The sequence below is a fragment of the Barbus barbus genome (assembly GCF_936440315.1).
Source record: "Barbus barbus genome assembly, chromosome: 18".
Lineage (NCBI taxonomy): Eukaryota > Metazoa > Chordata > Actinopteri > Cypriniformes > Cyprinidae > Barbus > Barbus barbus.
In genome coordinates this window covers 17,591,324-17,616,660 of record NC_136746.1, presented here as the reverse complement: position 1 = coordinate 17,616,660, position 25,337 = coordinate 17,591,324, and the positions used below count along the sequence as shown (strand labels likewise).

The 25,337-nt window shown below is 37.0% G+C and overlaps 1 protein-coding gene across 1 annotated transcript in view; it reads right to left on the bottom strand.

The window, feature by feature from the left end:
* Positions 1 to 25,337, bottom strand: part of LOC306884660 (sodium/potassium/calcium exchanger 3-like) — a 72,521-nt gene that overhangs the window by 32,501 nt on the left and 14,683 nt on the right. Inside the window, exon 2 of the mRNA XM_079440725.1 lies at positions 21,698 to 21,838. Coding sequence (XP_079296851.1) covers positions 21,698 to 21,838 — 141 coding nt within the window. The remainder of the gene's footprint in view (positions 1 to 21,697; positions 21,839 to 25,337) is intronic.

Genomic DNA, 25,337 nt, shown 5'->3' with positions numbered 1-25,337 from the left:
TCACCATAGTACAGAAACTGCACTTGTTAAAATTACAAATGACTTGCTTCTTGCTTCAGACCAAGGCTGCATCTCATTGCTAGTATTACTTGATCTTAGTGCTGCGTTCGACATATAGCCCATGACATACTCATAGATCGATTACAAAACTATACTGGTATTCAAGGGCAGGCTTTAAGATGGTTTAGATCCTGCCTGTCTGATTGCTACCACTTTGTTCTTTTAAATGGGGAGTCATCTCAATTATCACCAGTAAAGTATGGAGTACCACAAGGATCTAGGTCGGGGCAGTCGTGGCCTAATGGATAGAGAGTTGGACTTGTAACCTGAAGGTCGTGGGTTTGAGTCTCAGGTCCGGCAGGGATTGTAGGTGGGGGGAGTGAATAACCAACACTCTCTCCACCCTCAATACCACGACTGAGGTGAGACCCTTGAGCAAGGCACCAAACTGTATGTTCACTACTGTGTGTACACTTGGATGGGTTAAATGCAGAGCACAAATTCCAAGTATGGGTCACCATACTTGGCCACACACCACTTTCCCCCTTTCCTAGGTCCTCTGCTATTTTCAATATACATGTTGCCCCTTGGTAATATTACTAGAAAATACGGGATTAGTTTTCATTGTTATGCTGATGATACTCAACTATATATATCTCAACAAGACCAGATGAAACTTCTAAACTATCTAAGCTAATAGATTGTGTAAAAAATGTAAAGGATTGGATGACCAATAATTTCCTCCTATTAAATTCAGATAAGACAGAGATATTACTTATTGGACCAAAAAACAGTACACAGAATCTCTTGGATTACAATTTGCAACTAGACGGATGCACTGTTACATCCTCTAAAGTCAGAAATCTTGTAAATGTTATATTAGACAGCAACTTGTCCTATGAAAATCATATTTCCCATGTTACAAAAACAGCATTCTTCCATCTTAGAAACATTGCCAAGCTTCGAGACATGCTACCTGTTTCTGAAAAGACTGGACTATTGTAATGCACTGCTAGGTGGTTGTCCTGCATCTTCAATAAACAAGCTACAGATAGTCCAAAATGCAGCGGCTAGAGTTCTTACCAGGTCAAGAAAATATGATCATATTATTCCAATTTTAGTCTCTGCACTGGCTACCTATTCAGTTCCGTATCATTTACAAAATATTATTACTTGCCTATAAGGCCCTAAATGGTTTAGCTCCTGCGTACCTAACTTGTCTTCTACCACGCTCCCTAAGGTCGCAAAACTCTGGACATGGTAGTACCTATGGCAAAGTCCACTAAAGGAGGTAGAGCTTTTTCACATTTGGCTCCCAAACTCTGGAATAGCCTTCCTGATAACGTTTGGTGTTCAGATACACTTTCTCTGTTTAAATCTAGATTAAAGACACATCTCTTATAATTAACATCCCGTGGTAACCAGGAATTACAGAAGCTTCAGTCTGGATCCAACCCTTAAATGATCTGAGATGACCGAACACCTGAGAAAAGATGATGCCAACCCCTCAGAGGATGCCAACGCTCAGACAACATACAGAATTACCAAGGTTCTGCAATATATAAATATATTGTGGAAACTTAATTTCCTGTAGAGCTGCTTTGCAACGATTTGTATCGTAAAAAAACGCTATACAAATAAACTTGAACTATACTACTAATATACTAAAATAGCATTGCCCTAAGAACAAACTCAGTCTCAAAACATTAGCAATTATTAAAAACCGTAACCTTTTTGAAAAGCCACCTTGACCACGCTGGGAGACCATCTAAACCAACTTCATCAGGTAAATCATGACCAGCAAAGTTTGTAAAAGTTCTGAGAACTTCTGCTGTAAAATTCCTTGATGGATAGGCTCTGATGTACCATGATTTAATCATCTCTCATCCAAATTTGACTCTTATACTTTACATCACTAAAGCCCATTAAGTGGAATCGATGATTAACACCCAGAAGTTTGTTTTGGAGAGTTGTGAGAGGTGAAAGCACAGCTGCAGCTCCATCGAGATGGAAATCAGAGGCCCTTGTGGGACACAGACGTGGCTGGGTTCTGAAGGGAGCAGAGAGGAGAGACACACAAACACGTTGACACGACACGCAAACATACACGCACACATATGCTAATGGCTCTATGACAGAAACTGCTACTAGTGTAAGAGCAGCCAATGTCTCTGTCCTCAGAGAACTCCCTACATTATTCAGAGATTATAAATAATTAAACAGTGAGCTCATTGCAAGTGATGTATCTACATTCGAACTCACAGCTACGACTCTACTGGCAGTTCAATCTGAGGATCTTGTGCTGAGAAGCAGAGAGATTATGACACTTCACTGTCACATCTCTCTTAAACGCAGGAGTCTTGCTCTCTCAGTCCCTCCAGAGCCAAGCACGGTCCTCAAGGCTGCTTCCTTTCTCGAAGCTGCACACTCTGATTTTAATTGCAAAGATGTTTTTTGTTTGTTTTGTTTTTAAAAAGGGAAGAAAGCACGGGATCTGCTGGGTTTGCTTGCGAGAGACAGACGTGATTAGTGCTGCCAAATTTATGCCGGAAACCTTACACTTTAAAATACTTAAAGGTGGGGTAAGCGATTTCTGGAAGCCAATGTTGATATTTGAAATCACCAAAAGAAACCGTCCCAGGGCTCGCAACATTTCTAAACCCCTGGTAGCCCTTCGGGCAGGTACTCCTCAGATTTTGGTAGCCTGAAAATGAATTTAACTAGCCCAAATAAAATAAAGACCATAAATGTCAATCAAAAACATTTTCTAAAACTCTTTTCTCAGACCTGTACAGCATGCACACAAAAAAGTGTGTAACTTTTAACTTTAATGTGCTATTTACATTTGATTTGACCCTTGATGTAACTAAATGATGTACATTTTAGGTTACCTGAGAAAACATTTTTACTGTACAATACACTGGAGTTCAAAAGTTTGGATCAATAATGTTTTTTAAAGATGCTGAAGATATCATTTTAATATGCTGATTTTTAATCAATGTTGGAAACAGTTGTACTGCTTTTTTAGTTTATTTTATTTTTTTATACTGTATTTTTGGGACTGGTGATATTTAAAAAAAAAAAAAAGTTAAAAAGAAGTGTTTAGTTAAAATAGAGATTTTGTGTTACTTTTAAACTTTTTATTAATCAAAGAATCAAAGAAAAAAGTAACACAGGTTCCAAAAAAATATTAAACAGCACAACAGTTTCAACACTGATAATAAATCAGCATATTAGAATGATTTCTGAAGGATCATAGGACACTGCTGGTGTAATGATGCTGAAAATACACCGGTTCAAACTCTGTTGTGACATCAGCTCTATAGCGGTTTGCCCGAGCATTGCTATTCTTTCCCTTTTACTGGCGGCATTCAATCAAATGGCTTCCCAACTCATTTTTGTGTGCGCGAGGCACATTATTTCTTCAGCGTAGCCGCGGTGGAAGAAGAGCGCGGACGCGCGTGCGCTCAGCTTAGAGGGAACACTGCGTGGGAGCCCTGTATTGAAGGTAGCACGTCGGGCAGAGCAGTGATACATTTTGGTAGCCCGACTGGAAAACACAATAGCTCCGGGACGTCGGGCTAGAGATTTTGCGAGCCCTGCGTCCCCTACCCAAAAAGGGTCTCGCCCCTATTTTGATAGCTCCGCCCCACATATACGTAGCCTACGCAACCCAGGCAACGATTAGTTCTGTGAAACAAAGCAAAACCAATGTTACACCATCTCTACACCGGACGCGAGCGTGCGTGACAAAATACTATATAAGTCATTATAATCAGTGTTGCTGTCTACACTGGATGCTGCGCGGCGCGACAAATCTCTGACAGAAAACCGCTGCTGCGTTCTATTTATGATGCGCGTTCAAAAATTTCAAATGATTTTCAACAGTCGCTTTGTCACATCCAGTATAGACAGATTTTAGCTGTTGTGGCGCGTCCGGTGTAGACACTGTGTCACTCTCCTATCGAGACGAAACAAAGCAACCTCGGTGTCCGATCGCAGGCCTTCCGCTCCTTGAGTTCTCTCTAGCGCTGGAAAGCTGATCTGATATTTACACGGATTCTACTTCTTGCCTTATCGTTCCGCAGATGTTTTCCTCTTTTGTTTTTATTCGCCATCTCTATCTTTCTGTCGCTCAGCTCGGCTGTTCACTGAGCGTTCTTTCCTCACATCATGAGTAGACACACCCCTTGCTGCTGATTGGCTACAAGTTTGTTTTGGTACTCGGCCCAGACTCAGTTTTCTAAAGCATTTTTGAAAAATTACATACCCCACCTTTAACGTTTTAATAAATAAAAAAAGCACCACTTGCACTAGTTTAAATAAAGTTGAAATAAAATAAAATAAAAATATTAGATGAAAAACTTGAAAATTAAACATGTTGTCAAGCAACTAACTAATGCCAAGTTCACACTGCATAATTTTAACCCTGATTTTCACTCGCCGACAGGTTTTGCGAGATCGCCGACAAATGCCAGAAATCGGAGACAAAACGGTACTCATTCACATTAGTGACAATCACGCAGTGTGAATTATCAAAGACGTGATATGAGAGAATCGCTGACACCCTTAAAATATTTGGCATGCTAAATATCTAGACCTGTCGGCGATTAAATACTGCTGTGTGAAATGAGTTCAGACTGAAAAATACATAGATGATGACCTACAGCCAATGAGAGAGCAAGATACAGGGCAGTGCGAAGTTTGGGGAGGAGTTATATGAAACATAGTTTGTGGACCAGACAGTTGTCGGTGATTCTTCCTATTGTAAAGTAATTTAGTGCGTGACCTCTTGTTGCCGATCCATCGTACAATGTGAACGCAGGTACAACTGAATGCCACCCCAGATAGTTGTGCAATGTGAAAACAATGGTGATCTGACGACTGTGAAAATCGTGCATTGTGAACTTGGCATAAGGTAAAATAAGTTGAACTGCTTGAATTACTAATACTAAAATAAAAAATAAAACTAAATGGAAATATAAAAAACAAAACTATTAAAAATAAAAAGCACATAACAAAATGACTAAAATTCAAATTAAAACTGAATAAATACAAAATAAAACCTAATTCAAAATATTATGAATAACTAAAACAGTATACCAGTCACACAAATATAGTAACGTACATAAACATGAAATGCACAGAAGAAAATGTGTATTGCAACAGTTGTATAGACAATTGTATAGCTTTTATAACCTTCATATTATTTGCTTCCTGTATTGGACTAATTTGACCAAATAGATTAACTTAATAAATAAATTATATGCAAATAGGAATATATATATATATATATATATATATATATAAACATAAAGTGACAAAAGCACATAAAAAACATCTAAAAAATTAACTAAAATTAAATTATAAAAATAAAATTTTCAAAATATTAATAAAAACTATAATAATACATAATACTAAAATAAGACTACCATAAGAACACACTCAGTCTCAAACAATTAGCAACTATTCAAAACCTTGACCATTTATTTACCCCACCAATATTTTGTGCATCCCTATCTAGTTTCCAAAATCTGCACAGATTTCAGAGAAGTGGCCTGGCAAGTAATGCACATGCTCTGACATGTGCGGTGGTGCTCGTGCAGGTGACCTGAGTCCGGCTCGAGCCATTCCCCTTCTTCTTCCTATTGTTTTCTGTCATCTTGATCATTCAAACATACATCTAATATGTGTTGTGACGTTTCATTGTTAGACTAAATGCTGAAGTAGGAAAAATCAAACCATATCTAGCATTTAAAGTATATAAGCATATAACATTTCCGCTTCCACATGCTACATTACTTAGACATAAAGTACAGAAAATAGATGGCTAAGCACTACTAATACTCATTCATTAAACACTAAAATAATCTTTTCTCTTTGACCCACATTAGAAGGGTTGGATTCTAGCTTTTCTGCAGTTAGAGTGATGTCACTGCTTTTTCCCAGCCGTTGTTTGAGTGCGTTACATAATCAGAGAAGCTCAAGCATCCATGCAGCACCAATGGCATCACACTCTGAGCCTGTCCATCACATGCTGGATAGTGTGAGAGCATGAGAGAGAGAGGAATAGAAGGAATAAAGGGAGGAAAGAGATTAAAGCGAGAGAAGGGTTAAAAAAGAAACAATTCTATGCGCTACATATGTGTATCAGCGTTTAACAGCGGAGCATGAAATCCCAGCAGGCCAGCTAAAAATAAATGCATGTAACAAGGCAGAAGAGTGAAGCCGAGGTGGCTCTTCATCATCAGCATAGACTCCTCTCAGGCATGTACTCCTTTATTTCATTACAGCACAGGTGTCATGACGGCCTCTCGCTGGCCAGCGCTGTAAGAAATCATGAAGACTCACTAAGGAATGAGAGAGAAGCTGGTGAACGTGTGTGTGTAAGCGAGTGTCTCACGACAGTGGAATTCCGCAGCTGCTCACGTGCACAGGGTGAAGCAGCCTCAGCACGAAACACCAATTGGCCGTTAATGAGGAGCCAGCTGCTCGTGCCGCCCACTTAGTACACTGTAGCTGTAGGTTGCAACTATAGGGTCATTCCTGTTATGCAGTACATTGACTTGTCTCCATAGTATGCTGGATAAAAAAGTGAAACTCTACACATATTTAAAGATGGAAATCATTTTAGTTAGTTTAATTTTACCATAATGTCACAACTGAACATGATGAATAATTTTACTGCTTTGGTTTTAGTGAATGTTCCTATTTTTGCAGTTACTGAACTTTGTCAACTTTCAACATGAAATTTATAAAAAAATTATTTAACATAGAACATTAACTTTTAGCGATACTCCTTGGATATTTGAATTATGAACCACCGCAATACGAACCTGAAGCAACGTAATACAATCACAGCAATACGTGCCTATATCAACATAAAAAATATGTGCCGGGGTCTCGTATTGAACCCATGTTTTAGCACTGCTCATTGGACGTTTCACTTTGAAACTGTCGCGAAACGTGCAATAAGGTACATAATAATGGTGTTGAAGAAATGTATTTAGAGGCACGTATTTCCAAATTGGTTGAAATGATGACATCATTTTAATTTTTGGATTAACTATCCATTTAAAAGGTCCTCTTGGCAAAGCAAAATAAGAAGGTAATTAATGATATTTCAGGATGGCTTCTGGAAGATATATGATCCAGTGGCTCAACTTGCCTCATTGGACACTACATGCGTTTCAAAAAATATTGAAATACATATTGAATGTTGATTAATTCATATTGAAAATATTGAAATACATCCATTTGAAACATAGCATTAAACCTTAACATTCAACGTACATTTGCGCTGTTAAAGTTTTAGTACAGACTAACCAGAAAACACATGCATAGCTCAAAAATGCATATTGTTCTCTAACACTTTAATGCAGGTGTTTGTGATAAAAACACACAAGCTGCAATACTTAAACACTAAGTATACTGTAACTGTTCCTCCAGTACATTACCTTTCTTATTTACCTCAGCCAAATTTTAAGGATTATAATCACAAGAGATTTAGGCCTGTTTTTAAAACAGGACTGCTGGAAACACCTTTTAACACCTTCTTGAGTGAATTTAATACCTTGCAAAACAGGAGGAGTTTCATAGTTCAGGAAGTTCAGTTGGTTTAGTGTCTCAAGACGTTTCACTGTGACCTTGAGGTGAATTCAATTTATCAAAATACATCGCTCCCTTGAGGTACTGTCCTTGGCTATCCATTTTAATCTCCCTGGGAGAGGCAGCTCAAATATGTCCCGAGTCTGTTAAAATTGATTTTCATTATAAATGAAAAACCGTATTAATGAGATTAATGGTGTGCAAAGATGTCTATGTTAACTGTGATTTATTGGTCCGGTTACACAGCAAATCATGCCGAGAAATACCAATTAGATGTTCGAGCACTGATGAGAACGTCCCCACAGATGTCACAAGGCTCAACGATGGTGGTGGTTCCTGGGTTTCCACTTAGTCTCGAGATCACAGAGAATTGCACTGAGATGAAAAAGAGCTAATTCACACTGTTATCTACCATAATTTACAGACACTTCATAATGTAACACTGTTAAGTGTTAATGTGTATGTTAACGATAACAGCAACATTTTATGAGAATATCTAATTACGCCACTACTATACCTGGAAGTACTGATACAATGAGAGCGACGCGTCCTAGGCTGCTATGCGGAAAGTTGCTTCATTATTCTGGTTTGTGAAAGAGCTGTAGATGGGTTCGGCTCGCAGGTACACTACATGAGTCAGAACACAGACCCACGAAAAAAGACAAGAAAACCTCAAACCACTGCCACACAACATCTGCGGAAATGTGGGTGGGTGGGCGGGTGGATGTGTGTGTGTTCAGGGGTGTGTGTCATTGCTGTTTGTGTGAGTAGACATGCTATGCAGTGTTTTTTTCTCCATAGAAGATATACACCGGTTTATTGTGAGAAATAATTGACAGATCTGAACATTGTATGCAGCTACACATGCATTCTCTACACAACACTTTTTGAAAGAAAATGTATATGCTAGAGCCTAGTGACCCTAACCACTGTACAATACATGCTTAAAATTACACTCTAGAAGTTACACTATACTGTATGTTACACAATATACAGTACGCTACATGCTACAACCTATGAGCTGTACACTGCACACTGTACAGTACCTTACATGCTACATCACATGCTACATCTTACACACTATATACCACTTTCTACACATTATACACTGTGAAAACTATAACAGTCAGGTTGTGGAGGTAAAAATCCCTTTTATTGTCTACATAAGATAATTGATTTTAACAATAGTTTATAAACCTTGCTGTGGGCTATGATGCTGTTAATCGATGATGTATGGTTTTGTTGAAGCCATCAGCCAGCATTAAATAATCATGTGTAGTTTAACAGCAGAATTTCAATCGAAAAACTACATTATCCATGATTCTGCAAAGAAGTCTCCACCAATCAGAGAACTGCGAGAATGAAGCACTGCAAATTATGTTATAGAGACTCCCTATGCTCTCGAATTACTTACATATTTATATGTTTATTCTTATTTTTTAATAAACAAAATATATTCTTTCTACATATAATCAAAATATTTAAATAAGTAGTTTTATATTTCTTCATTCTTTTAATTATGCAATTCATAATGCTTCATAAGATTGGAGTTTGTTCTCTGAGGCTGATTTGTGACTGCGTGTTTTGAGTTTGAGCTCCAAATTGATACTTTATCGTCTATTTTAATCTTAAAAACAATTTTATACACTATCATTTCGTTTCTATAACGTGTGAATATATCCCCTATAGCATTCTAAAACAAAACCAATCAGAGCGCCTTGTTATCACTAGTTTTAATTTGATTTCTCGAGTCTGCTATTAGCTTATAGCCCATTAGCAAAGGCAGCTGCTGCCGATCTCGCTTAGATTGCTAATACTCTATTCACACACATTACCATTGTTTCACTGTTACTTGCTTAAATGGCGGATTTGTGTCTACCTTTGAGTGCAGGTGAGGACACATTCGAGCTGCATTCGGTGCAGCTGGAGCTGGAGGCCGTGGAGAAGCAGATCCACGACCCTGGGTGCACCAGCAGCGGAAGATGCGAGCCAGGCCCCGGGCGACGACCTCTCCCCCTCCGCCGCCTCTGGTCTTCGAGATCTCCACCCGGAACCGCTTCGCTCCCCTCCGCGAGACGGAACACGACGCTGTGATCGTCGGAGTCTCCATCATCCGGCATGTCCGTGCTACGTTAGCTGAAGGTAAAGTGCAAACTCACTGTTTCCCCGGTGCTCATGTTCTCAATGTTTCTGCGCAGATACCCGCGATCCTGATGGGCGATGAGAGCATCGGTGCTGTCGTCCTGCACGCGGGGGTTAACAACACCAAGCTGCGGCAGACGGAGACACTGAAGAGGGACTTCAGGAGCCTGATCGAGATGGTACGAAGCACATCGCCCGCGACGACGATCACCGTGTCAGGACCGCTTCCCACGTAACAACGAGGACACGAAAGGTTCAGTAGACTTTTTGCTTTAAACAAATGGTTATTGTCATGGTGTAAAGAACAGAAACTGCTCTTTGTTAATAATTGGAATCTTTTCTGGGAGCGTCCTAGGCTTTTCCGTGCTGATGGCCTGCACCACAGCCGAGTCGGAGCGGAACTCCTGTCGGACAACATCTCCAGGACGCTACGCTCCATCTGACTAGTAAGCCAATTCTCAAAGAACTGCTATGATGACTTTTGTTCTACCCACTTAAAAGATAGAAGTACTTGCGTTGTCCAATCTATACAGACTGTGTCTGTTCCCCGAATAGCGAGGTCAAAATATAAATTTAATGCAGGATCTAAAAAAAAATCTGATCGTGATTAAACCAGAAAAACGCAAAATAAATGAACAAAAACAATTTTTAAAGCTTGGGCTCCTAAACATTAGATCACTCGCACCCAAAGCAGTTATTGTAAATGAAATGATCACAGATAATAATTTTGATGTACTCTGCCTGACTGAAACCTGGCTTAAACCAAATGAATATGTTGGTCTAAATGAGTCTACTCCACCAAGCTACTGTTATAAACATGAGACCCGTCAGACTGGTCGTGGCGGCGGTGTGGCAACAATATATAGTGATATTCTCAATGTTACTCAGAAAACAGGATACTGGAGGTTTAACTCATTCGAACTACTTCTGCTTAATGTTACACTGTTAGATATACAAAAGAAATCTCTCCTATCTCTTGCTCTCGGCTACTGTGTATAGACCACCAGGGCCATATACAGATTTCCTAAAAGAATTTGCAGATTTCCTCTCAGATCTATTAGTTAATGTTGATAAAGTGCTAATTGTCGGAGATTTTAACATTCACGTTGATAATACGAATGATGCATTAGGACTTGCGTTTACTGACCTAATAAACTCTTTTGGAGTCAAGCAAAACGTCATACGCTAGATTTAATTATATCGCATGGATTTTCTCTTACCGATATAGATATCGTACCTCAAAGTGATGATGTTACTGATCATTTCCTTGTATCGTGCATGCTACGTATTACTGATATTAATTATATGGCTCCGCGTTATCGTCCGGGCAGAACTATTGTTCCAGCCACCAAAGACAGATTCACAAATAACCTGCCTGATTTATCTCAACTGCTCTGTGTACCCATAAATACACATGACTAGCAACATGGGCACTATCTTCTCTAATACATTAGAAGCTGTTGCCTCCCTCAAATTGAAAAAGGTTAGAGAAAAATGTACTGTGCCATGGTACAACAGTTATACCTATTCTCTCAAGAAAGAAACTCATAATATTGAGCGCAAATGGACAAAAACTAACTTGGAAGTTTTTAGAATTGCGTGGAAAAACAGTATGTCCAGCTATAGACAGGCTCTAAAAGCTGCCAGGGCAGAGCATATCCGCAAACTCATAGATAATAACCAAAACAATCCAAGGTTTTTATTTAGCACAGTGGCTAGATTAACAAATAAACAGATGCCACCCGATCTAAATATTCCCTCACAGTTTAATAGTAATGACTTTATGAATTTCTTTACTGATAAAACAGATAACATCAGAAATACAATATCAAATGTAGATTCTACTGCGTCTAGTATTTCAGCTTCATTAATCGCACCCAAAGAAAAACTGCAGTGCTTTACAACTATAGGACAGGAAGAGCTGAATAAACGTATCAGTGCACCTAAACCAACAACATGTTTATTAGATCCTGTACCCACTAAACTACTGAAAGACCTTACCTGTAGCAGAAGAACCGCTTCTCAATATTATTAACTCATCGTTATCTTTAGGTCACGTCTCAAAACCATTCAAGCTGGCGGTTATTAAGCCTCTTATTAAGAAACCACATACCTAGGATAGCAAAGTCCACTAAAGGAGGTAGAGCTTTTTCACATTTGGCTCCCAAACTCTGGAATAGCCTTCCTGATAACGTTTGGTGTTCAGATACACTTTCTCTGTTTAAATCTAGATTAAAGACACATCTTATAATTAAAATCCCGTGGTAACTAGGAATTACAGAAGCTTCAGTCTGGATCCAACCCTTAAATGATCTGAGATGACCGAACACCTGAGAAAAGATAATGCCAACCCATCAGAGGACCTCAGAGGATGCCAAGGCTCAGACAACATACAGAATTATCAAATTTTGCCATAAGTTAAATATATTAAGGTTCTGCAATACATAAATATATTGTGGCAATTGAATTTCCTGTAGAGCTGCTTTGCAACGATTTGTATCGTAAAAAGCGCTATACAAATAAACTTGAACTTGAGTTCTTTCCCCATTAAAGTCGTTAAGTACATAGTCTTGTAACTTAGTCTTTCTCTCTGATTTTCAAACACTTCCAGAACCAAGGCCACTGAAAAGTGATCCACACTGTAGCAATTTGCTACAAATTATACACTAGACCCATTATGTTCTATATGTGGCAAACTATACTCTTCAACATTACTCTTAACTCTTTAGGCTACACATTATGCTCACAATACACTTTACAGTACATTTGACTTCACATCATCTCAATTTTATTTGACCTCAATGATCTTCTGTACCACTAATAACAAACACATCAATTAAAGAATTAAATAAACTGAGGTGTTCAAAATGACAGTAATTGTAGTCTTACAGGATTTCATTCAAAAAAGCTCAATAGTGTATGTTTTTCCAGTACATGGCTTGCTTTTCTTCAGAAACGGACTTGCTTTGGGGAATGATTCTGACAGCTAGAAGCAAATATTTGTGAGATGAGATTACAGCTACAGTAAATCAAGCCTAAGCCTGACCCAACATTTCATCATCAAAGATGATGCAAAGCCTGATTTCATGCAGGTGTGGATGTCATATAAACGCCTGGAAGGCAAAGAGTAATGGTGCTTCTCATATGCACTATAACAAAGATGCAATGTCAGACCTTTTTCTGGCTGAGTCTTTAGATTATGACTTCAGGTTTGCATGAATGATTACAATGCTTGCCATGTTTTGATGTTGGCCTTCTCAAACTATTCCAGGAACTGGGGGAATTTGCAACATTGTCTCTATATCCATTCATAGCAAAGCTCAAATGTGTATACAAACCCACATACACAAAAACAGATTCCCCCTTAGATAATGAGAGAGAGAGCGAAAGATGCAGATTCGCAGCGACACATCGCGTGTAGCAGGCTTCGTCGTCATTGTGCTGAGTAATTTGACATTTACCCCCCCCCCCCCCCACGCCTCATCCCACATCCCCTCACAAAACACAGTGGAAAGATCATACCTCCAGCTTCAACTTGCTGGCAATGTATAATATAATGTGTAATTTAAGTCATTAAAGTATAAAAGATGTTCTAATAAAGGGATGAACATTTTTGGACTCAATACAATAACCTTTTCTTACTGTCGTCTTTTTTCTGTAAGTCTCACGACATGTAAAGTCTTGTTAGGTTGTGTACATCCAGAAAGTAAGAGAATCCATCTGCATTAATTTGAGCTAATTCATGTGTGTGAACAATGTGTTTGTGTGCATCTACTCATCCTGTCATTTTCAGAGGTGAACCAATGCATTCAGACATCAAAGTGCTGAGATAGCAGGAGATAATATATGAGCAACTTTCATATCAGTCTTGCCAAAATATATCAAACAGTTCCAAGTAAAACAGGTAACTCAGATTCAGCCCAATACCTTACAATTCTTTTTTTTTAAATGTAAGACATTAATAAGTACAGAATAACAAAAATATAAAAATGAAATTAAACACTTCAGCACTTGACTAATATTTCCTTTTATAATAATTTATCATACAAATTGCAATTATAGATACTTTGCATTATTTGCTTTAAAATACTGCACCTGTATGTGCGTCATCCTCGATTGTGATTTTTAATATCTTTTTCCTGTACAAATGTGCACAACTTCCCTTATGTGCGCAAACGCACACACAGTCTTGCACATTCTGACCTTCTCTTCTACATGTGACAGAGCTCCTCGGGCCAGTGCATCCTCCTGAATCCACATTACCACTGTCTTCAGTCTACTGTCCGCAGGCCATTCTTTATTTAGAGTTACATCACAACACCACAATCAAACACACACTCAACTTACATGCATGCTTTATTTAGCTCTAAACACACACGCTGGTAACGCTTTAATGAAATGACAATACTATTCCCACATGAAACAGAATGGAACAATAATGCAAGTACAACGATACTAAAAAGACAGGGGAAGGTAAGATTTTTAAAAATTCTTCAATTCAGCAAAGATGCATTAAACTGATCAAAAGTGATAGTAAAGACATCTATGCAAAATATTTCAATTACAAATAAATGCTGTACTTTTTGCTGTACTTTCTAGTTATATGCCGCATAACTGTTCTCAGCATTGGTAATAATAATAAAGTTACTTGAGCACCAAATCAGCATATTGAAATATATTCAAATAGAAAACAGCTTTAAATTGTAATAATATTTCATAATACTGTTTTTACTGTTTCTTTGAACAAATAAATGCAGCCTTGGTTAGCATAAGAGAATTCTTTCAAAACACATAAAAAAATCATACCAACCCCAAAACACATTTTTCAAATCATAATTATATTATAAATATACATAATTTGCCGCATGAATCATCCCATATGTGAGGAGATGATAAGTGGAATTTATGATTCTTGCCTGGTAGATATGAAAAAAGTGGAAAATATAACCATAAACTGACACTGAAAAGTGACAAATCTAGGGATGAGAATATCATACAGACTTTGGGCCAGATTAATCTGAGCAACAGCATAGCCACATGCTAACACTCATTAAAAACACCTTAGCAACCACATGGCAACATCCTTTTCAACCAGAGTTTCCACACCTTTAACAAACTCCAGCCTGCCTGGACTTAAAGAAACAACATCCCCTCTGGGTATCAGGCTCACATGAAGCATTTCTCTTTTTTCATATCCTCTGCCTCAGCATTTCCCAGAAATCTCTCCTCAAAGGGAGCAGAGTCACAGGAAAAACCTGGTTAGTCACAGTGAAGAGGACAACAAATATCTATTTGAGCGTGTCTAAAAGATCCAGGTTGAGCCACCAGGGAACGTCTCCTGAGAAAGCCTCTGTTTATTCTGAGTGATGCGCTTTTACTTTGAGTTTCTTGTTTGTCTGATGGTTGCTCAGAGAGTCTGTGAGAAAAAGCATGGGTAAGGTAAAACATGGAAACAAAAAAGCATCTTAAGGGTTCTCTTTCTCCGCTCTGTACTTGTGTCTGGAGGGAGGTAGGACCAAAGCATATGGCTTTGAAGCAAAGTGGAAGTAGATCTGTGGGTCTCCATGGAGATGATATCATGTTCTACCCAGTATAGGGAAAAATATTTACAATAAATAAATAAATTTAAACAAGAATAAAATGCACCCACTAATAGCACAGGCCGCAATTTTTCATCTTACAGATTGATAATTGTTGCTAAAAACATTTGTCTGAATAAACACAAAAGCAATTACATTCGAAAATCAATTACGTTAAATGAATTCAAGCATTATAACATTCAAATGTGCAGCACGCAAATGTTGATATTTGCTTAAGATTACATTTACAGTGTTATTAGATTATTAGTGTTTTAAAGACTAATCTGAATGTAAAAAGTAAGATAAAAGTAAAAATAGAAGTGAACATGCACAATTAAATATCGACTGATAAACTAGCTCTAGTAGGGTCTGCATGATGCTTTAAGAAATTTATATTTTTATTAATAATTAAGTATTTAATTGATAAAAAGTAACAGTAAACAGTGATAAGGCTACAAAATATTGATATTTTTAAATAAAGGTTATTATTTCAAAAATTATATTAATCAAAATAATTATCACAGTTTCCACAAAAAAATATTAAAGAGCACAACTGTTTTCAACATTGATAATACTAAAAATGGCTTTTTTTTTTGTTTTTTTTAGCACCATATCAGCATATTAGAAATATTTCTGAAGGATCATGCAACACTCAAGACTGGAATAATGATTGTAGAAAATCCAGCTTTGCCATCACAAGAATAAATGATATTTTACAATATATTAAAATAGACTTTAATATTAGGCTTTTTAAAATTGTAATAATATTTCACAATATTACAGCTTTTATAGTATTTTTGGTCAAATAAATGCACACCTGTTGAGTGACTTTTTTCAAAACCATGAAAAATTCTAACCGAAAAAGTCTAATAATGGTCAATAACCAATATGCTATATGGTGCATTCATAGTGTGTATGTCTGTAGGAGCAAGGACTAAAATGGAGAAACAGACAGGCAAACACAGAAACAGAGAGAAAGAGTGAGTGACAGTACAAAAGAGAGAGACAAGCTGTGTTTATAACTGCAATATTGGCGTTTCGGTAAAGCGCACGGTAAGCACATTTTCAGTGCTTTCTCTACTCTGATTGTGCAAATGCAGCTCAAATAGCCAGAGAAAGAGATCTGAAACTGAGCCTTTGAGGTGAGGGAGGTGTAAACTGTAAACAAAGGCCATTTAAGAGCACACAACATGCTGTACAAAAAGCATTGTCCAAATCATGAGTTCATATGAGAACACTGACCGCATCCATGTGTCTTCAGTAGACACTGTAGAATAAATGCAGAGGTTTGACAAGTAAGCAGTTCTGCTTCATTAGAGGAGCACGAATATGACTGACACAAGAGGAAAAAATGTTGACTATGTGGAGGAGGATAAAGGCTTTTATTATTCGTGCAGAACCAAAAAGAGAAACTTCATTCGCTTTGCAGCTTTCCATAAACAGCTGGATGAAGTTCAAGTGGTAGAAAGTGGTTAAATGACCAAGCTGTGTGCTGCATGCAGAATGTTCATCTTTCATAATGCGCCGTGTTTGTTTTCTATATGAATGTGTGCGCAGGGTAGTAGTGGGCGTCCCACTGATTAATCGCTGTTTCTTGTTCTTTCTGGACATCTCTATTCATTTCCGGTGTCCTTTCTCTGTCTGATGGCTTTTATGTGACTGTATTCTTTGCTATTGTCTTTGCATCCTATACATTTATAATCAAACCCACAGTGCTAATGTGAAATTTGTCGTTTTTTTGTCTGTACAATTTAAGTCAGTGAGGTATTTTTTTTTTCAGTGAATGGCCAAAAACAGTCAACACATTCTTATAAATAAAGATAAATATAGTCATTTAGGTTTGGAATGACAAGAGGGTGAGTAAACAATGACAGAATTTATATTTTTTGGGTAAAACAGTATTTTTCATCAGTTTTAATGTTTATTTATAATTTAGTTATTTTAGTACTTCAAACTGAATTAAACTAAACTAAAATAAGATATTATGCCTTGGCAACTAGCTGAAATAAAATAAGTTTATTTTTTGTATTTTATTTCTGTTATTGTTGATTTTATTTCAAGTAATGATTTTTTTATGTTTTAATTTTAGTTAATATTCCTTGGGTGAACTATGTCTTTAAAGTATTTTAGATTATTCATAGAATTTTCATGTGACTAAACAGCAGAAATGTAAAAAGAAAATATATCGGCTGAGCACTAAAAAATAAAAACCATATTGTGGTCCTCCTGACATCAGCATGGCAACCACAATGAGGAAACAAAGAGAAAATAGACAGGTGACAAAAGGTGAGAGCAGGCAATTTAATAATCTGCCCGAGCCTCCATGTGTAGTCACATTTCAGCTGAGCAGTCCTACACACTCTCTCTGCCGTAAGCCAAAGGTCAGGTCACATGACTCATCTGCTAGCCAAATGTCCAACTGCGTACATAGAAATACAAAAACAGGAGCACACAGTTAGAGCAAGTCAACACAATATAATAAGATATAAGAAAATGGCAAATGCAAACACTTTAATTAATAGTGAATTAGAATTTATAGGTTAGCTGTAATTGTTCAGATCAATTATTTATTTTTATCAAATGACTATATTGAAGTATTTAACTTGAATCAATGATTTGTCAAAAAATCAATTCCAGTGGGTAAACTTTTTAGGTAAAGTTAATGTTGCTGAAATTGGTTCAAAGGTCATAATCTATTATCATGGCTTCCAGTCAGTCACTGTTAATGCTTGAGCAACATTAAATACCGTGTGACAGACAATAGGAGTTGATGGATGAAGAGATAATTAACAGCTCGTTAGCTTCAGTAATCAAGCTAATGACGGGTTGCCTGATTGTTGTGATGCATTTGTGAATATTCAGGAAGTGCCGAGGAGGCTTGGTGCACAGGCAGAACTCCTGAAGATTCACGGAAGAGCACATGAAAAATTAAATGACTACATGTACACTAAATAACTATTCAATATTATGATAATCAAAACATTTATGAAAATGTTATTATTTATTTGATGACAGTAAAAACAAAGAAAAAATTTAATCAGGGCTTTCTATTTAAAAACATATTATACAATACATATTTCTTGTTACAGCAAAACTGAGAAATCATTTTAATATGCTGATTCGACGCAAGAAACATTTCTTATTATTATTATTAATGTTGAAAACAGTTGTGCTCTTAATATTTTTGTGGAAACCATGATCAGGAATCAAAGTTCAAGGCAAAGTTCAATAGAAAGTTCACATAAATTTTTTCATAAATGCTGAAAATATAAATATTACACAATAAATGTCTTTAGTATCGCTTTTAATTAATTTCATGCAAACTTGGTGAATATAGTAGTAATATTAAGGGCAAAACAAGTTCTTTTTGTTAACAGCATCATAATAGGTCTCCAGTCTAATATCACTTTGTAAAAAATAGCCTAAACTCTTGATGTCCAAGTTTCGGTCACACTTTATATTAGGTGGCCTAAACTACTATGTACTTACATCAGAAAATAAGTACAATGTACTTATTGTGGTAATATTGTATTGCAAATCACTTTTGCTGCTACTGAGGTGGGACATGGGTAAGGTTATAGGGACAGGTTTAAGGGTGGATTAAGATGTAAGGGATGGGACAACAGTGTAATTCTAAATGTAATTGCAGAAATTAATTACAGATGTAACTACATGCAGTGTAATTCTAAATGTAATTGCAGAAATTAATTACAGATGTAACTACATATAGGTATTTCTAAAAATATAAGTACAATGTAAAAACATGTTAACAATAAGTGCATTGTATCAAATGATTAATTTAAATGTAAGTACATAGTAGTTAAGGCCACCTAATATAAAGTGGGACCCAAGTTTCTTGTTTGAGATTGATTCTCACAGTCTGTGATGATAATTTATGGCATTCATTCATACATTTAAACAGTGTTGTCATTCCCAACACTTGTGTATGTGCAGTAAAAACCAGGAGATGAGCAAGACTTATTCTCTAGTGTAATGTGCAGACTTCTACAGCTGTATTAAAGGAAGAATAGTTTTAAACAGCAGAGTAAGGAAATCCCCAACCTGTGCCAAGGCGCCAGGCTAGTTTTGGAGACGGGTGGGGGAGCGGGCATCTGGACACGAGCGAGAGCTTAAGAGCACAGCTCGCTCTTTAACGGAGAGATCAAGGAGATGCTTGGCAAGAAACACAGCCTCCTAAAACACCAGGACCCCACTTGGAAACATTCACCCAAATCCGCCCACAGAAAAAAACACAAACAAAAGCAGGCAGGCCACGCTGTGTTACGGACGCAAAGCTGCTCGCTTTACACCTCATAACAGCAGAGCTGGGCCGTTACACACTGAGCTCACTGCAGATACAATGGCTCCCCATGGAAAATTACCTCCTGCTGTTTTATTTCTGGATAGATGTCAAATCATAAGTTTTGCTCTATCTCACCATCCATAAGACTTGACATTCCTCTGTATTCACTGCAGATTAAGTGTTTCCCTCAAGCCTAAAACACTCTCCTCTTCTACTTTAACCACATATAAAATATAAAAGTCATGCCAAAGGATATAAAATAACAGTATTTATGACATACAGTGGCCCCAAAGTATTTGGACACTAAAAATATATGCATTATTTAACTGCATTAGAAACCAAAATTTCAAACTATGTGGCTTCTGCATACAAATAAAAATCAAATCATTTCAACAATGAACGTTTTTGGAGCCATTTTTGCATTACTTATCCAATTTTTGTCTTATTTTGAATCTACAATAACATTAAAAAGTTTGAGGTCAGCAAGATTGTTTAAAAATAAATTAATAGTTTTATTATTTTATTATTGACTTTTATAAGATTTTAAGAAAGTATTAAATTGATCAAAAGTGTGAAAAGACTTAATTACAATTTAAAGAATTTAAAATTGTAAAAATATTTGTATTAACATACCGTATTATATTTTACTGTATTTTTAATTATCAATAAATGTAGGCTTGGTGAGCATAAGGACCTTCTTTCAAATACAGTAAAATAATTGTACCAACCCCAAACCTATAAATGGTTGTGTATATATTATTCTATTTTTTTCAATTGAAATCAAATGGTTTTTAGGTTTTTAATTTTACACTTAATTTCCTAATTTTGCTATTACGGTCTATGCTATATATATATATCTATATACTTTTTTAATGAATGAATGAATGCCTGTGGATTTGATATTTTGTTGTATAATATAAAGGAATTTGTACATGATTAAATGTTTTTGGTGCCACTAAAAACATATAGCCCATGTATGAAGTTCCTAAACAACAAGCAAACTGAGCAGTGAAGTGGAATCAGATACTAACAGTGTGCTGTAGTTGATCCCATCTACAGTAAATTGCAGGGTGGAATGAGGAGAGCTTTGAAAGAAGAGGGAGACGGTCAATCAATAGACCCACACATTATCGATGACCCCTTTGTTCATCCTCGCCTCTCCCTCAGACCTGTTCTAATCGGCCTCTTCACATTGTCCAAGAGTGTGGAGCACAATGTAGCCTAGTGCATCGAATTACACAGTAGATCTACACCAACCGCGCAAATAAACAATGAATAACAATGAGGAAAAATAATGAGGAACAGATTGGAAACGTCAAATTGTTTATACTAATTCTGTCAGAAATTAAAAGTGGGTGTGAATGTGTTTAACATGGGATCTTGTACAGACATTAACCAAATTTCACATCAAACTCAGCCATAGCAGCTGATAGAGTTGTGTTCAGTTGACTTTTCTTAGAGCAGTAATACTTTTATAAGCCTTAATGTCTTCATTATAGGTGACATGTCCAGTCTTCGCCTTGCCCAGAAACCCACTGTTAACCTTTGAACTGGTCACAGCTCACAGGTCTCTATGGTTTGAAACACACATTATGTCCTCTAGCCAGTTAGTCCCAAGAGAAACAATAGCAAAGTCTGTGTCAGCGAGATTACTCACTCATACGCAAAAAAAGAGTTAGTGTCTGACTTACTGATAGTCCTGATACAGGACTAACACATCTGTGGACTCACAAAATAGAGGAGAACAAATAAAAGACATGAGAATAGCTATTTCATTTTAGAAAACATCATTTGATCTTAAGGTTCACAGAACCTAGTTCACAATCCAATACACGTTCCAATATGGAAATTCTACCCGTAAAAACTAATTTTCAGAAGTGAAACTTCTTGCTGACTCCTTGCTTAATCATATTGAGGTGTTGCTTCCATTGTGACATTAGTCATCTGGCATACTAAGTTCCTTAGAAAAACAATAACTTTCCTGTTTCATCCGTGCTATTGAACCAAAAGAGCTGGTAGACTGTGTGAGGTTTTTTATGTGTGTGTGTGGTGCTAAACCTCTTACCAGGTGGTGTGCAGTTCTTTTCAGCATTAGGCCCAACCTGCACTTTATTGGTGTAGTTGCTGTCAATGTCAAAGTCCTGCAGCAGCCTGCGGCTTTCCCACCTCTCACTATCTTCAGATGAGAGACTGGAGATGCCATAACCTGTAAAACACGTAGAAAAATCATCGTCATTAATCACGGCTAGATTCACCTATTTCCGTTGCAATTGACATGACAAATTGTCTTACTTGAAACAAACCCTCAAATATTACAATCACCTTACAAGGGACCCATTTATAAAACATAAATAAATTACACAAATAATAATAAATATATGACAAATATGTGTAAAGTATTAAAAGTCATAAAAATAATTACTTTCTATTAAGTTGGCACTTTTTTACCTCTTATGTCTTATTTGCCGTTCAGGGTTGTAAGAAGACTCTTATTCTCATGCATATTAGATTCAAAAAATATAGTAATACAGTATTGTGAAATATCATTACATTTAAAATAGCTGGTTTCTATTTTAATATATTTTAAAATGTAATTTATTCCAGTGATGGCAAAGCTGAATTTCCAGCAGCCATTACTCCAATCTTCAACGTCACACGATCCTTGATTTTCTGCTCAAGAAAAAAATTCTTATAAAAATGAATGTTGAAAAGAGTTGTGCTGCTTGCATATTTATTTATTTATGAAACCATTATATGTTTTTTCAGGGTTCTTTGTTGAATAGAAAAAAATAGAAAGATAACTTTTTGTAGTAATGTAAAAATCTTTTGATCAAATCAATACGTTTATTAAGTCTAAACATATTGCAAAGCTGACTGTAACCAAACATTTTTTCTGGGGTTCACTTAATGCAAATAGCTACTATGTAAAAGAGAATGCAGACCAGTTTGTATACGGAATGTAATTTGGACAGCACAAATACATATTCACATGGAAAAGACAGTGTGAGTGTGACAGTCATTTACATTTATTAAGTAGTCGCTTGTATCCACAGACCTCCAAGAGACTCGCAACCAGAGATGGCTAATGAAACATCTGCCTTTCTGAACATATAAAAATGAGTGATGGCCACTGGAAATGCATGGGCCTTGAATGTCAAAGTAAGAATTACAAACTTCTTCCCAATCTATTATTATCCAGCGTTATTATACAAACTAAAATCCTCAACACAGAGTCTCACACTCACGGCTCTAAGTTGGGCTCATCGCAGTGTTGTTTTGGGCAGGTTTGACCGGTCCAGCCCAGTATTACTGTGTGATATCTCCTATTCGCACTGCATTCACAGGGACACAGTGAGCCAGAATGTGTTACATACTGTTAAACTCTCACAGGCTCCACTTCTCATTTGTGTTACTGTGAGCAGCAGAGCCCCGGAAGTCAGCTGGCGAATATTTATGAGGGCCGTCTGTGGTGCGGAGTGAAGCCGAAGCGTAATAAAAGTGACATCACGCGGCGAACGCTCCTGCGGCAGCGCCTTGGCCTGGGCCTGTCTGGTCTGGGAGGGGGTGATTATTCTGGCAGCACTGTCATCTGGGTTGCTCTGTCCTCAAGCGTCTCTGCCCTTACTTCACTCCGCTCTACCATCTCCCTGCGCGACTCCTTTCACTTACCACTCCAGTCGCTATAAATAAAACCTCTATATTTATCAAAAAACAGCACTCATGGGGCTTCGGGGCTGAGGGGTGCATTATGATGTAACGCATTTTGACATTGTGATGTGATGCGAACGGTGATACAGAACTGGGATACGGTTGTAAGGAGTGTCAGAACACCCTGTTCTTCTTCGGCACTGATAGGAAACTTGAGTTTGTCTTTATCAACAAAAAGACAAAAAAGGAAAAACCGATCCAGACACTGACATTCCTAGTGGAAACTGTTTAATAATTCATCACCCTCTGAGATGTCAAAAGAATCATGTAGTGAAGTGAAAACGGTTGTGACACTTTTGGAAAATGTGACACCTTAGTGTCTTCCTCATAGTAAAGAGACAGCAGCGATCTGTCCAGGACATGAGAGACTAGCAAACAAAGCACAAAACTGAGCCACACAGATGCTTCATCGGTATATGATCCTTCCATCTTTCAAAGGGGAATTCATCATGCCGCTTATTTGAACACGCTGTCTCTGTTGTTTTAGTGCCCAATTCACTAAAGGAATTATGTAAATTAGGTAGCGGCAAAAATGTGCTCACAAAATCTATGCTAAATGCAATTTTGCTCACTGCAGTTCTTGATTTTGCTGGCCATTTCTGAGTGTTGGGTTGTGGAGGATGCAGCAGACTATTGCCAAAGTCCCTTTGAGGCTAGTCAGTAAAAGTCCCTTTCGAGGGAAGTCATTTCAATCGGTGGCCATATTTGCAATGCCTCTGGGCAGCTCATCTAAAAAAACTTTCAAAATTCACGTTTAAAATCGTGTATTTCAAATCAGCTACAATACTGGCATGAACTATCCCTTCAATTTTATTTCTTTTGCTCTAGTGTTGTAGTACTCAAGACCGGTCTGGGGTCTCAAGACCATTTTTTGAAGGTCTTCTTCTTGTCTCAGTCTCGACTGCATTTGGACTCGGTCTTGTCTTGGTCTCAGACTAAGAGGACTTGGCATTTTACTTCAAGACCGGTCAAGACCACAACTGTCTGGATATCACTAAATTGCAAGTGCATTGTCTTTGTGAACATCATGAGATTGGATGCAAATCTTACAAATGCAATAGCCTAAATAACATATTTCTATACTGATTTCTTTTGTTAGGCTACTTTTATTTCTGCAATGAAAATAGTTTCAAAGAAATCCATATTGGAACATATCAGCTGCTTTGCACGAATCGGTTGAATAAATGCAGTTGTAATTGTACCAATTCAGATGCAACCTCTGTGCCACCCTGCAGTGCAAAGATTAATTTTGCTGTTACTTAATTTAATTATATAACAATTTGACATAAATGACCATAATGCAAAACAATTGGGGGAAACTAGTAATGAACTATTTTTCATGTTTCTGAAAGGAGTCTCTTGCTCACTTGCTGGCTGCATTTATTTGATCAGAAATACAGTAAAAACTGTATTATTGTAACACATTATTACAATTGAAATCAATGGTTTCGGTCCCACTTTATATTAGGTGGCCTTAACTACTATGTACTTACATCAAAAAATAAGTACAATGTACTTATTGTGGTCATATTGTATTGCAAAACACATTTGCTGCTATTGAGGTGGGATACGGGTAAGGTTAGAGACAGGTTTGGTGGTATGGGTAGGTTTAAGGGTGGGTTACGGTGTAAGGGATGGGACAACAGTGTAAATATAAATGTAATTACAGAAATTAATTACAAATGTAATGACATATAGGTATTTTAAAAAATATAAGTACAATGTAAAAACACGCATGTACACAATAAGTGCATTGTACCAAATGATTAATTGAAATGTAAGTACATAGTAGTTAAGGCCACCTAATATAAAGTGGGACCATGGTTTCTCTTTAAATACATTTTAAAATGTAATTCATTGCTGTTATCAAAGCTGAAGTTTCAGCATCATAACTCCAGTCACACAATCCTTCAGAAATCATTCTAATATGCTGATTTAGAGCTCAATTATTATTAATTATTTAATTATTATTACTGAATAATACTGAATTATTTTAA